We start from the raw sequence: 11,947 nt of genomic DNA on the forward strand, positions 1-11,947 counted from the left end.
TCTGATCTCCTCCAAAATGATTTTATTTTCCTTCAGTCCCCAAACTAGAATCAGAGAGTTGGAAAAGACATCAAGGGTCATCAAGTCGAACCCCCTGCCATGGAGAAATGCACAATCAAAACACCCCTGACAGATGGCCATCCAGTCTCTCTTTAAAATCCTCCAAAGAAGGAGACTCCACCACACTCTGAGGCAGCGTATTCCACTGTCGAACAACTCCTACTGTTAGGTAGTTCTTTATAGCGTTTAGGTGTAATCACTTTTCCTGTAGTTTGCATCTATTGCTCTATGCCCTATTCTCTAGAGCTGCAAAAAACAAGCATGATCTATCTTCAGTATGACATCCTTTCAAATATCTACAGGGCTATAACACCACCTCTTAACCATCTATTCTCCAGGGTAAACATACCCAGCTCCCTACATCTTTCCTCATAGGACATGGTTTCTGAGGCAGTGTATTGCACTGCCACATGCTTTGTGGCACATCACACCAGCATGCGGGCAGAGTCAGTGTGTGCATCATATGCCTTTCCCACCAGTCTGTACAGCCCCATATTTTGTGATTCTGTGAACTGAAATTCCAGCTTTGAAGTCCCTATTAGTTTCAGTTTCTCCCACGTTTGATTTCTTAAAATCTCACTTTCTTTTCTTCTCAAATATGAAAACATAGAATCATAGAGTTGGAAGAGACCACAAGGGCCATCCAGTCCAACCCCTGCCATGCAGGAACTCTCATTCAAAGCATCCCCAACCGATGGCCATCCAGCCTCTGTTTAAAGATTTCCAAGGAGGGAGATTCCACCACTCTCCATTGAAGAGTGTTCCACTGTCAAACAGCCTTTACTGTCAGGAGGTTCCTCCTAATGTGGAGGTGGAATCTCTTTTCCTACAGTTTGCATCCATTCTTCCAGGTCCTAGTCTCTGGAGCAGCAGAAAACAAGTTAGCTCCCTTCTCAATATGGCATCCCTTCAAGTATTTAAACAGTGCTATCATATCACCTCTTAACCTTTTCTTCTCCAGACTAAACATCCCTAGCTCCCTAAGGTATTCCTCACAGGGCACAGTTTCCAGACCCTTCACCATTTTAGTCGCCCTCCTTTGAACACAGTCCAGTTTCTCAATGTCCTTTTTGAATTGTGGTGCCCAGAACTGGACACAATCTTCCAGGTGGGGCCTGACCAGAGCAGAATAGAGTGGCACTATTACTTCCTTTGATTTAGACACTATACTTCTATTGATGCAGCCTAAAATCACATTGGCCTTTTTAGCTGCTGCATAGCACTGTTGAATCATATTCAACTTGTGGTCTACTTGGACTCCTAGATCCCTTTTACACGTAGTCTCATTCAGCCAGGTGTCCCCCATCTTGCTGTTATTGTTGTGTACCTTAAAGTCGTATATGACTTATGGTAACCATATCATGGGAGGTTTCTTCAGAAGAGGTTTGCCATTGTCATCCTCTGAGGCTGAGAGCGTGGGATTTGCTCAAGGTCATCCAGTAAGTTTACATAGCTGAGCTTGGATTCGAACCCTGCTCTCAAGGGTCATAGTCCAACACTCAGACCTCTATCTCTAGTTCTTATTAATCCTCATCAAAAACAAACAAAATTTTTACCTATCCTTAAATGCAGCTGGTGCCTTTCCAGATTGGTTTATCCCCAATCTTCTCTTTCTCTCCTCCCACTTGTTCTTTCCAGCTGAGCTTCCTAATACAAACCATTGAGAAACAGACTAGCTAGTTACTGCAGGTAGAAGCTGAGAAGCATCTGTGAGATCTCTTTTGACAACACCATCTCGAAAGCTTACTTCTCTGTCCCGGCCTGATATTAATAGCAAAAAAGACAGCTGGGAAACATGCAAGGGAGGCAATGACCTGTTTTAGAAATCTCTGTATTCTCCTGTGGCGAGAGACACCAAGAAGCAATTATGTAAAGTTCTCCAGACTAGTCATTTTATGTTTGGATCATAAAAAATGAAAGCCTTCCTCCATCCCACAGCTTCTTCTCTCCTACTCTTGCTCACTCCTGGAAACCATTTTATTCTTCACAGCTTCATCCCTTCCCCACATTCACAATGCACAATGGCAACAAAGAAATGCCCAGACATTGTACCATTGGCTGCATCTGCACTGCAGCAATAAGGCAGTTTTGGACACCGCTTTAACTATAATAATAATAATAAAATTTATTTTTATCCTGTCCCTCTGTGTAACACAACTGGGGTGGTTGTCATGGCTCCATCCTATGGAATCCTGGGACTTGTAGTTTGTTGTTGTCTGTCTCTGTCAGAGAAGACTAAATATCTCACAAAATTACAAACCTCAGAAATCCATAGCATTGAGCCATGACAGTTAAAGCAGTGCCAAATTGTATTAATTCTGCAGAAAGCCTAAGTTTTCTAGTTGAGCATGTGAAGTTTGCCACAGTATTAAGCTGTTGATTTTTATTTGCATTGTTGTTGTTGTTGTTGTTGTTGTTATCCTGCTTTCCCCCCACAAAATGGGACACAAAGCAGCTTACAATTTTTTTAAAAGAAACTCTTCCACTACATTAGGGAAGAGGGAAAATTTTGTTCAGTTCTCATTTTGATGTGAATTTTTGTGATTTTGCATTTCTGAATCAATACACAGCTTGAAAACCTTCTGGGAGGTACTCCTCCCCATTTTGTGATACAGTTGTCATATAGAGAGGGAGAATGCATATCCATGGAAATTGTAGACATAAATGCTTTGTATTAGGAAAAAATGCATGCAAGAATGCCTTTGTGAGACAAACTTGCTTCCAGAAATGTCAGGAGGCATGAGAACAAAAATGTGCCCACGTTTTCATGTGCCTACATAAAAAAGGTTCTATTTCATAAATAAGAATAGGCAATTGGGAACTTCAAAGAGGTTTTTCAAAAAGGTTCACCTTCTGTGGTGGAAAGTGATTGAAGGAGGTGGCTAAAATTTTTGACTAAGGAACAAATATACCAGTGGCTAAACAAACCAACCAAGTCTTTATTGTAAGACCTCAACTAAAGACAAGAAAACTTAAACTAAGCTAGCTTCGCTTATAGCTGAAGTGTGAGAATAAGGAGCAGGAAGAAGACGAGGCAGAAGGATCACCAAGGATATTAATTTACAACTCAGAGAGGGTGGGGCAGGTGGAGAAGAAATGAGGAATCTCTGGATCACTGAAAATGACTTAACCTTATTACTGCTACTCTCTCTATGAGGCTGTCCTCACGAGCCAAAGGATCATGTTCCCCTCAGCCTTGAATCATTTTGTTTGGATGACATAGGCCAAAGCCCCAGGGCCAGGATTGGGCCAGATCCTGGGAAATCGGATGTGGATCCATTGGAGCTGGCCTGATCTCAGGGTAAAAGGGCATTGAGGGAGGTCAAATTGATCCCTCATTTGCCATGGAGTTTTGTGGAAACTCAATGGCAAACCTTGTTAGATCAGATGGCCACTTTCTTGAGTAGACCCCTGTAACCACATCTGATATGAAACAGGGCATCTGATCATGTGGGTTCAGCCACATTTCCTCTTCAGATGAAGTGATAGGGATCTCTTTACTATGGACAGTAAAGGGTGTGTGGTGGTATTAGGTCCATGGCACAGGGATGGGCAGGCATGTAAACACCCACCCATCCCCATGCAAGCCTATGGATTGATCTGGGCTAGCACCTGGACCAAGAAAGCGGAGCCCAAGCCCATGTCTTCCTGGTCCATCTGCTCAGCACCTATGATATATTTCACTCATTAATTACTGATCATTGTTGCATTTCTAACAAGATGTCAGGGAGAAAATCATAGGAGAATCTGAGATAAATCCCAAATTAAGAAGGTAAGCATAGGACCACAAAAACCAAACAGCACAGATACAGGATAAGGGGTACATGACTCAGGAGTACTATACATGGAAATGACCTTGAGGTTATTGTTGAACAAGAGCCAGCTGTAACACTACAGCAAAGAAGCTGGATGCCATTTTAGCCTGCTTCAATAGAAATATAGGAGCAGTACAGACAGACGGCCCCGTGCTGCCCATTTTTACCCCACGTCTGTTCTGCAGCATCCACATGCTGCAGCACAGATGCTCTGTCTAAAAGGAATCACTCTAGGCAGTTCCTTTTTTGTGCCATCATAAGGGCTGCAACACAGCCCTATGACAGCTCTTCCACCCAGAGCAGTTTGGGCGCTTGGGCTCCTGCACATCATGGATACATGCCCCATGTGGGTGGGGCTTCGCAATCATGGCGGTGCCCACACATACTAGGGCTCTGGAATGTGCAGTTGCTGTGCTGGGCCATAGTTTCAAGTGAAAGGAAGTAATAGTCCCACTATATTCTGTGCTGGTCAGGCCTCCTCTAGAGCACTGTATTCTGTTTTGGGAACCTCATTCTAAGACTGATAACATTTGGTTGTGCTTGCATAAATTGTCAAAATACATTCTTTTGTTCTCTTTAGGCTGGGTCCACTGAAATCAATGGGGCTTGAGTTACTTATGTCTCACTTGAATTCCATTGATTTTAATGTGTCTACTTTTAAGTTAGGAACAGAACAATTGGTATGTAAACAATTTTATTCTTCAGACTTTTCCAATACAGTAGTACTAATCAGTAAATAAAGAGATAGTCTGACTTAAATTTGAAAATGATTATTAAATCTCTTCCACATAAACGTTGAGTGTTCCCCACCATTACCATCCTCAGAACTCATCTAGGGCAAACATTTTACATTTATGAAATGAACAGATTCCACCAAACTTCCCTGGATTGCTTCAGTGCACAGATGTGATGCGACAGTAACCGCATAGGGATTTGATCATTTTTATTTGCCTTTGGTAAGGGAGGTTCACAGTACAGAGAATATGAGGAGTAGGTTGGGATAGTTTAGCACTCAAAGTTAGAGATGTAAGGAAACAAATTATCAGCAAAGCAAGGAAGGAGATGAGCTGAAAGGTTCTGAGCAATTGAAATTAGACTTGACCTCCATCTGTTCCAAAAAATGTTGCTTTCTTTGACAGTAAGGGAATTCTCAGGACTGACTTTAAGAAAACCACACTGTCAGAATAAGCCTGAACTTCAATGCAAGCCCATGACATATCATTCTGATTTAAATTCCACACCAGTATCATTCAGTGTAAATCTCTGATGCAAAGTTACGCACTGATTATGCTACACAAGCTTTGCATTTAATGGCAACCTTATGTAATTTCACCCAAACACCACAGGTAAAATGCAGATTATAACCAAAAGTATATATGCACACATGTACAATGTGCATTCATGCTTACTGCACATCTGTGTGTGATGTTTATCCATGTGCTAGTCTATTATCAGGAACTGTTGGAATAATTAATAAAATCAGTCAAATCCACCTGTCTCTGAGTATGTGAATGTTCTCTGAAATGTCTGCATGCTTGAAAAGGTTTTGTGAATGTTGCCCCATGTGATTAGACCATTTAGGAAGTTCATTTATGGACTATAAATTAAGTCCATAGCCTTTAGCAATTCCAGCAGGTTTATGCAAGCAAACCAACAGATCCGCATTTGAATGGAAAATACAACGTATGCATAAATCTCAAATCAATAGGTAGTATTTGTCTAGCAAATATCTCATCAGCCACAATCAATAGCTCCAGAAGAACAAGTTCAGAGTTAAGCTGCATTAGCTTGCACAAAGGGAGACCTAATTTTAGATGAACTCTGTGCAGAAGAGGTTATCCAAGAGGTAATCTCCTTATTCCTTGTACCTAAGCAAATATTACATTTTCTGCATTACAAACTGAAAACATGAAATTTTCCCAAGTACAACATCCTGCTTAACAAATGAAAATACCTCTTCCTATAATGATAAATGTTTAGCTGGTGACAGGGTGTGTGCATACATGTACACACATGCGTGTAGCAAGATAGAGACTTTCCAACTGTGTCAAAGGACAACATTTACTATCTACTGTCAGCCAATGATCACATTGTTTGTAGGTGTTGGGAACTGTAGCCCAATAGTTTTTGTAGTTCACTCAGCTGGGGAAAGCTGGCTTACATATTCATAGGATGCCTTTGCTGAGAAAAAAAATGGCCGCAAAAGTCAGCTCACAGTGTCTGGTTGTGCAACAGTCGATTCATTAATTCAGCGGTTGATTCAATGTATGAACTCTAGTTGACACAAATCAGTAAAATTCATGGCAGTATTTAAAGGCGTTTGTATACCTTACACACAAAAGTATGAAGATCTCTTCTACAATAACATCCCAATGTCTTTACAAATCTGTTTACCTCACACTTTTCCCTCCTGAGTCCTGAACTATTGGGGAACTATTTTCTGACAGCAGAGAGATTGGTAAAAAGATCAAGGCTGGCCAAATAGTTCTGATGATTGATTGGCCTAGGGACCATTTTTGTCTCCCTGGATTATCCCATGGACGGTTTCTACACACCAGTTTGATGGCACAGTAGCAACTGGAGGTAAATGCAACTTGCATTTGAACAGGAAAATGCTTTTCTTAGATTATGTCAAGGTACAAAAGAATAGTCCACCATGTTTTAGAAGAGAACTGTGTTTTGTGGAGAATTTTGGTTCTCCTTTAAAACAAGGTGCATTATCCCATGTGCTTTGTTTTAATGCAAAAATATAGCATCTTTTCCATTGCCATGCTACCAGCAGCAGAGGCTGCAGAGGCCACGAAAATGCTATGAGGAACACATGCAACACATGGGGTACATTCTATTTGTCCCACAAATGGATTGTATACTTAGGCAAAACTGTCTTGTTTCACTTTTGGACTGAATTAGGTTATTATTGCTTATAACAGCATTAGAGAAATGGACATTTTGAAATATTAGTTAGCATAATTCCAATCATTATTCTAATGTCAGGTCTAGTAAAATGCAATTAATCAATGCATCTCCTCAAAGTATTGGTCACTGTCTTTGAAGCCTTGAATGGCTTGGTCCAAGTTACCTATGGGATCACCTTCTCATGCATAATCTGCCCTGTACACTCAGGTCTTTTGGGGGACATTAGTCAACATGTTAGCCAGAAGACTTTTTCTTCAGCTGCCCCCAAATTGTGGAATGTCCTACTGGAAGAGATTCAACAGCAGGATATGCTATCTGAATTGAAAACAATATTAAAAACCAATCTCTTCCAGCAGGCCTATCCAGATGGTTTTTAAATCAAAAGCTTTTATGTTATGAATTTATTGTATTAATATTTTTGTTTTTTTAATTGATGTTAATGCTCTTTTAACTGATTATGTATTATTAATTGGTGTTCGTGTTTTTAACTGTATTCTGTTTTTGTTGCTATATTTTAATTTGTTGTTCCCTGCCTCAGTCAATAGGGAGAGGTGCGTAATAAATAAAGACCATCAACATCAACAGCATCATCACTATTCTTTTTTTTCTTTCACAGTGCAGATGGGGATTTTGCAGTCACCCACCTCACCAAAGCCCACTTATTCTATGACGGCCGTATCAAATGGATGCCACCAGCAATTTACAAAAGTTCCTGCAGCATTGATGTTACCTTCTTCCCTTTTGACCAGCAAAACTGCACCATGAAATTTGGCTCATGGACATATGACAAGGCCAAGATAGACTTGGAGAGTATGCACCACCATGTGGACCAGCTGGACTATTGGGAGAGTGGAGAATGGGTGATCATCAATGCCGTGGGCAATTATAACATCAAGAAGTATGAGTGTTGCTCAGAGATTTACCCTGATATCACCTATTCCTTCATCATCAGGCGCCTCCCTTTGTTCTACACCATCAACTTAATCATCCCTTGTCTACTGATTTCCTGCCTGACTGTCTTAGTCTTCTATTTGCCTTCAGAGTGTGGGGAGAAGATCACTCTTTGCATCTCAGTCCTTTTGTCTTTAACTGTCTTTCTTCTCCTCATCACTGAAATCATCCCCTCCACCTCTTTGGTGATCCCCTTGATTGGGGAGTACTTGCTGTTCACAATGATTTTCGTTACCTTGTCCATCATCATTACTGTCTTTGTGCTCAATGTTCACCACCGCTCCCCCCGTACTCACACTATGCCAGATTGGGTGAGGAAGGTTTTTCTTGATGTTGTCCCACGTCTTCTTTTCATGAAGCGTCCTTCAATGGTGAAGGACAACTGCAAGAAGCTCATTGAGTCCATGCACAAAATAGCCAACTCTCAGCGGTTCTGGTCTGAGACTGAAGTGGAAGCCAAGTTCACTACCTCATCATCCAACAGCCCGCAAAGCAATGAACAATCACCCACATCCTCTTTTTGCACCCATCTTGATGACCAAGCAAAACCACAGCCCCCAGTGTGCAAGTCACCATCTGGCCAGTATTCCATGTTGCTTGCAGAGCCAATTCGGGCTAGCTGCACATCTCTCCAACCTCCATGTCACTCATTAGGAGATTCCCAATCCAGCTCCATTTCCAAAAGTAGGTCACTCAGTGTCCAGCAGATGTACAGCAGCCCAGGGAAGGCAGAGGAAGGAACCATACGTTGCCGATCTAGGAGCATTCAGTACTGCTACTTGCAAGAGGAGTCATCCCAGACCAATGGGCAATCTAGTGGGTCACCAGCCTCCCCACGGTGCCATCTCAATGACGAGCAGCCCAAAACCAAACCCACTCATTGCAAGTGCAAGTGTAAAAAAAATGAGTCTGCCAGCACATCAGGGCAAGGGAGCAAGACTCTTGGCATGAAAGACCAGCAGGTATTGTTGATGTCACCTGCCTTGAAGTTAGCTGTGGAGGGAGTCCATTATATTGCAGACCACTTGAGGGCAGAAGATGCAGATTTTTCAGTAAGTAAAAATGACTTGTTTTCATTTATTCATTGCAAATTTTAAAAAAGAGATCAACTTTATAAAACACAGAATTTCATTTACCAGTACTAGAAGAGTTGAGTTACACATTATCCAGGTTAAACTTTTGCTTAAAAAGTAGTGACTTTAGTAAGTTTGTGTGGAAGCCTTAATGTCTTAATACTATTTTTTTTTGTTAGCTGTTCACATTCACCTCCCCAACCCATCTCCTATTTCCCCCTTTCATTGCCCTTTGAACATTTGGTTTTCTTTCTTCTGGTTCATTCTTGAATGGCCCCAGCCAAACAGGAATCTTCTACTGGACATGATGACATCACAACAGTATGAAGCCAGTCTGATTTAGATATGTACTGATATCACAAAGGATCAATAAAACCTATTAGCCTGAAGGAAGTGATGTACTGGTCATGCACTTGATCTTAGCCACTAAGAGATTATTCTATGTGTTGTAGAGTTTCCTAAGACCTTCATGGTCTTAGGAAACTCTTTTGATTCTGACAAAACTATTTTTGAAATTTCTCCCATTACTGCTTTCAGGAATATAAATCTAAATAGGCAGAAGGCACCAGATCCTGTCTGAGCTCAAAAGCTAAGCATGGTAAGGCTTAGCAGAATTACAGATTACCTGAAAGATGTGTGTGTACCTTCAAGTCACCTGTTGACTTATGGTTATCCCATACTCAGGGTTGCCTATGCTTTCTTTGAAATATAGTCTACAGCAACTGGTATTCCTTGGTGGTCCACATCCAAGTATTACCAGGCCTTATGAAATCTATGGGATAACCGTAAGTCAACAGGTGACTTGAAGGTACACACACATCTTTCAGGTCATCTGTAATTCTGCTGTTGAACATCTCAGGCTTTTTCATACATTACATATATGCACAAAGAAACACCTAATCCTGGTTTTCCTTTGAGTACATAACTTGCACCCAATTGTTTGCATTCTACATTTTCAAATGCATTCTTAAGGCATTCTCAGTGGATAGCTTAAGCAAGCAGGCTTTGAATGAGCCCTACTTGCCTAAAATGTCCCATGAGTAATGTATGCAAGAGTAGATATGTTCTGCTGTTCACTCATAATGTACAAGTGCAGAAGTTTTGGGAGTTCAAATTGCAGAATCTTGAATGCATACATTTTGCAGATAAAAACTGAAACATGTGCAGCCAAGTAACATCAGGATGCAATCAAGATGACAAACATCTGAAGAACAATGAAGAAGAACACACAACATAGGAAAGGCTACAGCGATTGCTTGCTTTTGCTTGAGCTTACGAGAAAGAGTAACGTTCTTCCCCCTCTTCCTGTTGAGTTCATGGAGTGCAAACTACTTTTGCACTTTAAACTCAGCTTGTACTAATAAAAATAAGATGAGGACAAAAGAGAAATGTTTTAAAGAAAATTACAAAAAGAGTGCTGCCCAGCTCTGCAGCTCCCCTCCTAAGAGGAGGTTGACAGATATGGTCAAAGATCTGGAAATCAAGCCCTCCAGGGAATGGTTGAAGGAGCTGGGTATGTTTAACTTAGAGAATAGAGGATTAACATGTGCTATGAAGATAGCCTTCTTTAACTATCCAAAGGGCTGTCTTGTGGAAGTTATTTTTGTGCTAGTCCAGAGGATAGAACTCAAACCAATTGATGACAATTACAGTGGGCTATTGGTATCTGGTGGTGTTTTATTTCTGGACCCCCTGTGGATACAAAAATCTATGAATGTTCAAGTCCCATTAAATACAATGGAACAGTGAAACGATGTCCCTTATATAAAACAGCAAATCAAGATTTGCTTTTTGCAACTTATATCATTTTTTGAATATTTTCAAGTTGTGGATGGTTGAATCCATGGATAAATAATCCAAGAATATGGAAGGTCAACTGTACAAGAAAAGATATTTTGACTAAACATTAAGAAGAACTTTTTGAAGTTTGTCAGTGGCATAGAGTTCCTTGGAAAATGTTGGACTGTTCTTCATTGGAAGTTTTTAAAGGGATATAACTACATCTCAGAAGTGTTTTAGCTGTGGGTTCCTTCACTGGTAAGGGATTGGATTAGATTATCCTTGGGGTCACTTCCAGCTATATGAGTCTCTTATTCTATAAACCATTGCAATGAGACTTTAACCATTCAGATTTTTCAACCAAATAATGCAGACAGCCTCATGATTTAAAATGGGGGGGGGGGGCTTTAGAAGGAAATAAGATAAATTCCTGGAGGATGAAACTTAGTGAGAGGACTGTGTATCACCTACAGTATCAGAGGTGGGATACCTGTGTGTATCAATTATATAACTTGAGAAGGATGGTGTGGTTATGCATACTACCTGCTGTCAGGCCTCCCATAAATAATTTGGTAATCACTGTGTGGACAGAATGCTGGTTTAGATGGGACTTTGGTCTGATCCAGCAGGATTGTTCTTGTGTTCCTTATGAAATTTGGGCCAATGGTGTAATTAAGTCCTAAGCCAAGTCTCAAGTCTCTATCTTCTAATGTCAATAAAAGTCTCAAGTCCTCGTGAAATATTTCCAAGTCTTCAAGTCAAGTCTCATGTCTGGGAGCCAATTTTAACAGAAAAAAAGGAGATGCGGCACATTTCTCAGAGAGGAACAGCAATTGTGTTAAGCAATGGTCTTGAGGTGGGGAGGAAGATGAGGTGTGTATGCCAGTCTATCCCCACTGCAAATTTCAAAAGCTTTAGAAGGATCCTTCTGCCTCAAGCTTAACACTTTAGCTATTGCCCTCCTAGAAACACACCCCATACTCTGGGGCAGTTCTTGCCTGCTGCTTGAAGTGAATGACACCAAGTGGTAAAAATATATAAGTCTCAAGTTGGATCAAATCATAGTGTCATTTATTACTGTGTTGAGTCCAAGCTGAGTCATTGAAATTACTTGAGTCTGATTTGAGTCTAGGTCAGTCAACTTGAGACTATATCACTGGTCTGGGCTGTTGGGTACCATTGCCCTCAGAATGAAAACCATATGGATAAAATACAGAGCTGCATTTCTTCTACAGCTCCAGGCTTGCTGCTAAGTTGGAGAGAGTGAGCAGCATCTCAGTGTAGGTGAGAGAAATTGTTATTGTTATTATTATTATTATTATTATTATTATTATTATTATTATTATTATTATT

The 11,947-nt window shown here is 40.7% G+C and overlaps 1 protein-coding gene across 1 annotated transcript in view; it reads left to right on the forward strand.

Annotated features, from left to right (window-relative positions):
- The window catches only part of CHRNA4 (cholinergic receptor nicotinic alpha 4 subunit), a 117,041-nt gene that overhangs the window by 77,721 nt on the left and 27,373 nt on the right, over window positions 1-11,947 (forward strand). Inside the window, exon 5 of the mRNA XM_042466412.1 lies at window positions 7,408-8,794. Within this exon, the coding sequence (XP_042322346.1) occupies window positions 7,408-8,794 (1,387 nt within the window). The remainder of the gene's footprint in view (window positions 1-7,407; window positions 8,795-11,947) is intronic.

This window comes from Sceloporus undulatus, chromosome 4, assembly GCF_019175285.1.
Source record: "Sceloporus undulatus isolate JIND9_A2432 ecotype Alabama chromosome 4, SceUnd_v1.1, whole genome shotgun sequence".
NCBI classification, from domain to species: domain Eukaryota; kingdom Metazoa; phylum Chordata; class Lepidosauria; order Squamata; family Phrynosomatidae; genus Sceloporus; species Sceloporus undulatus.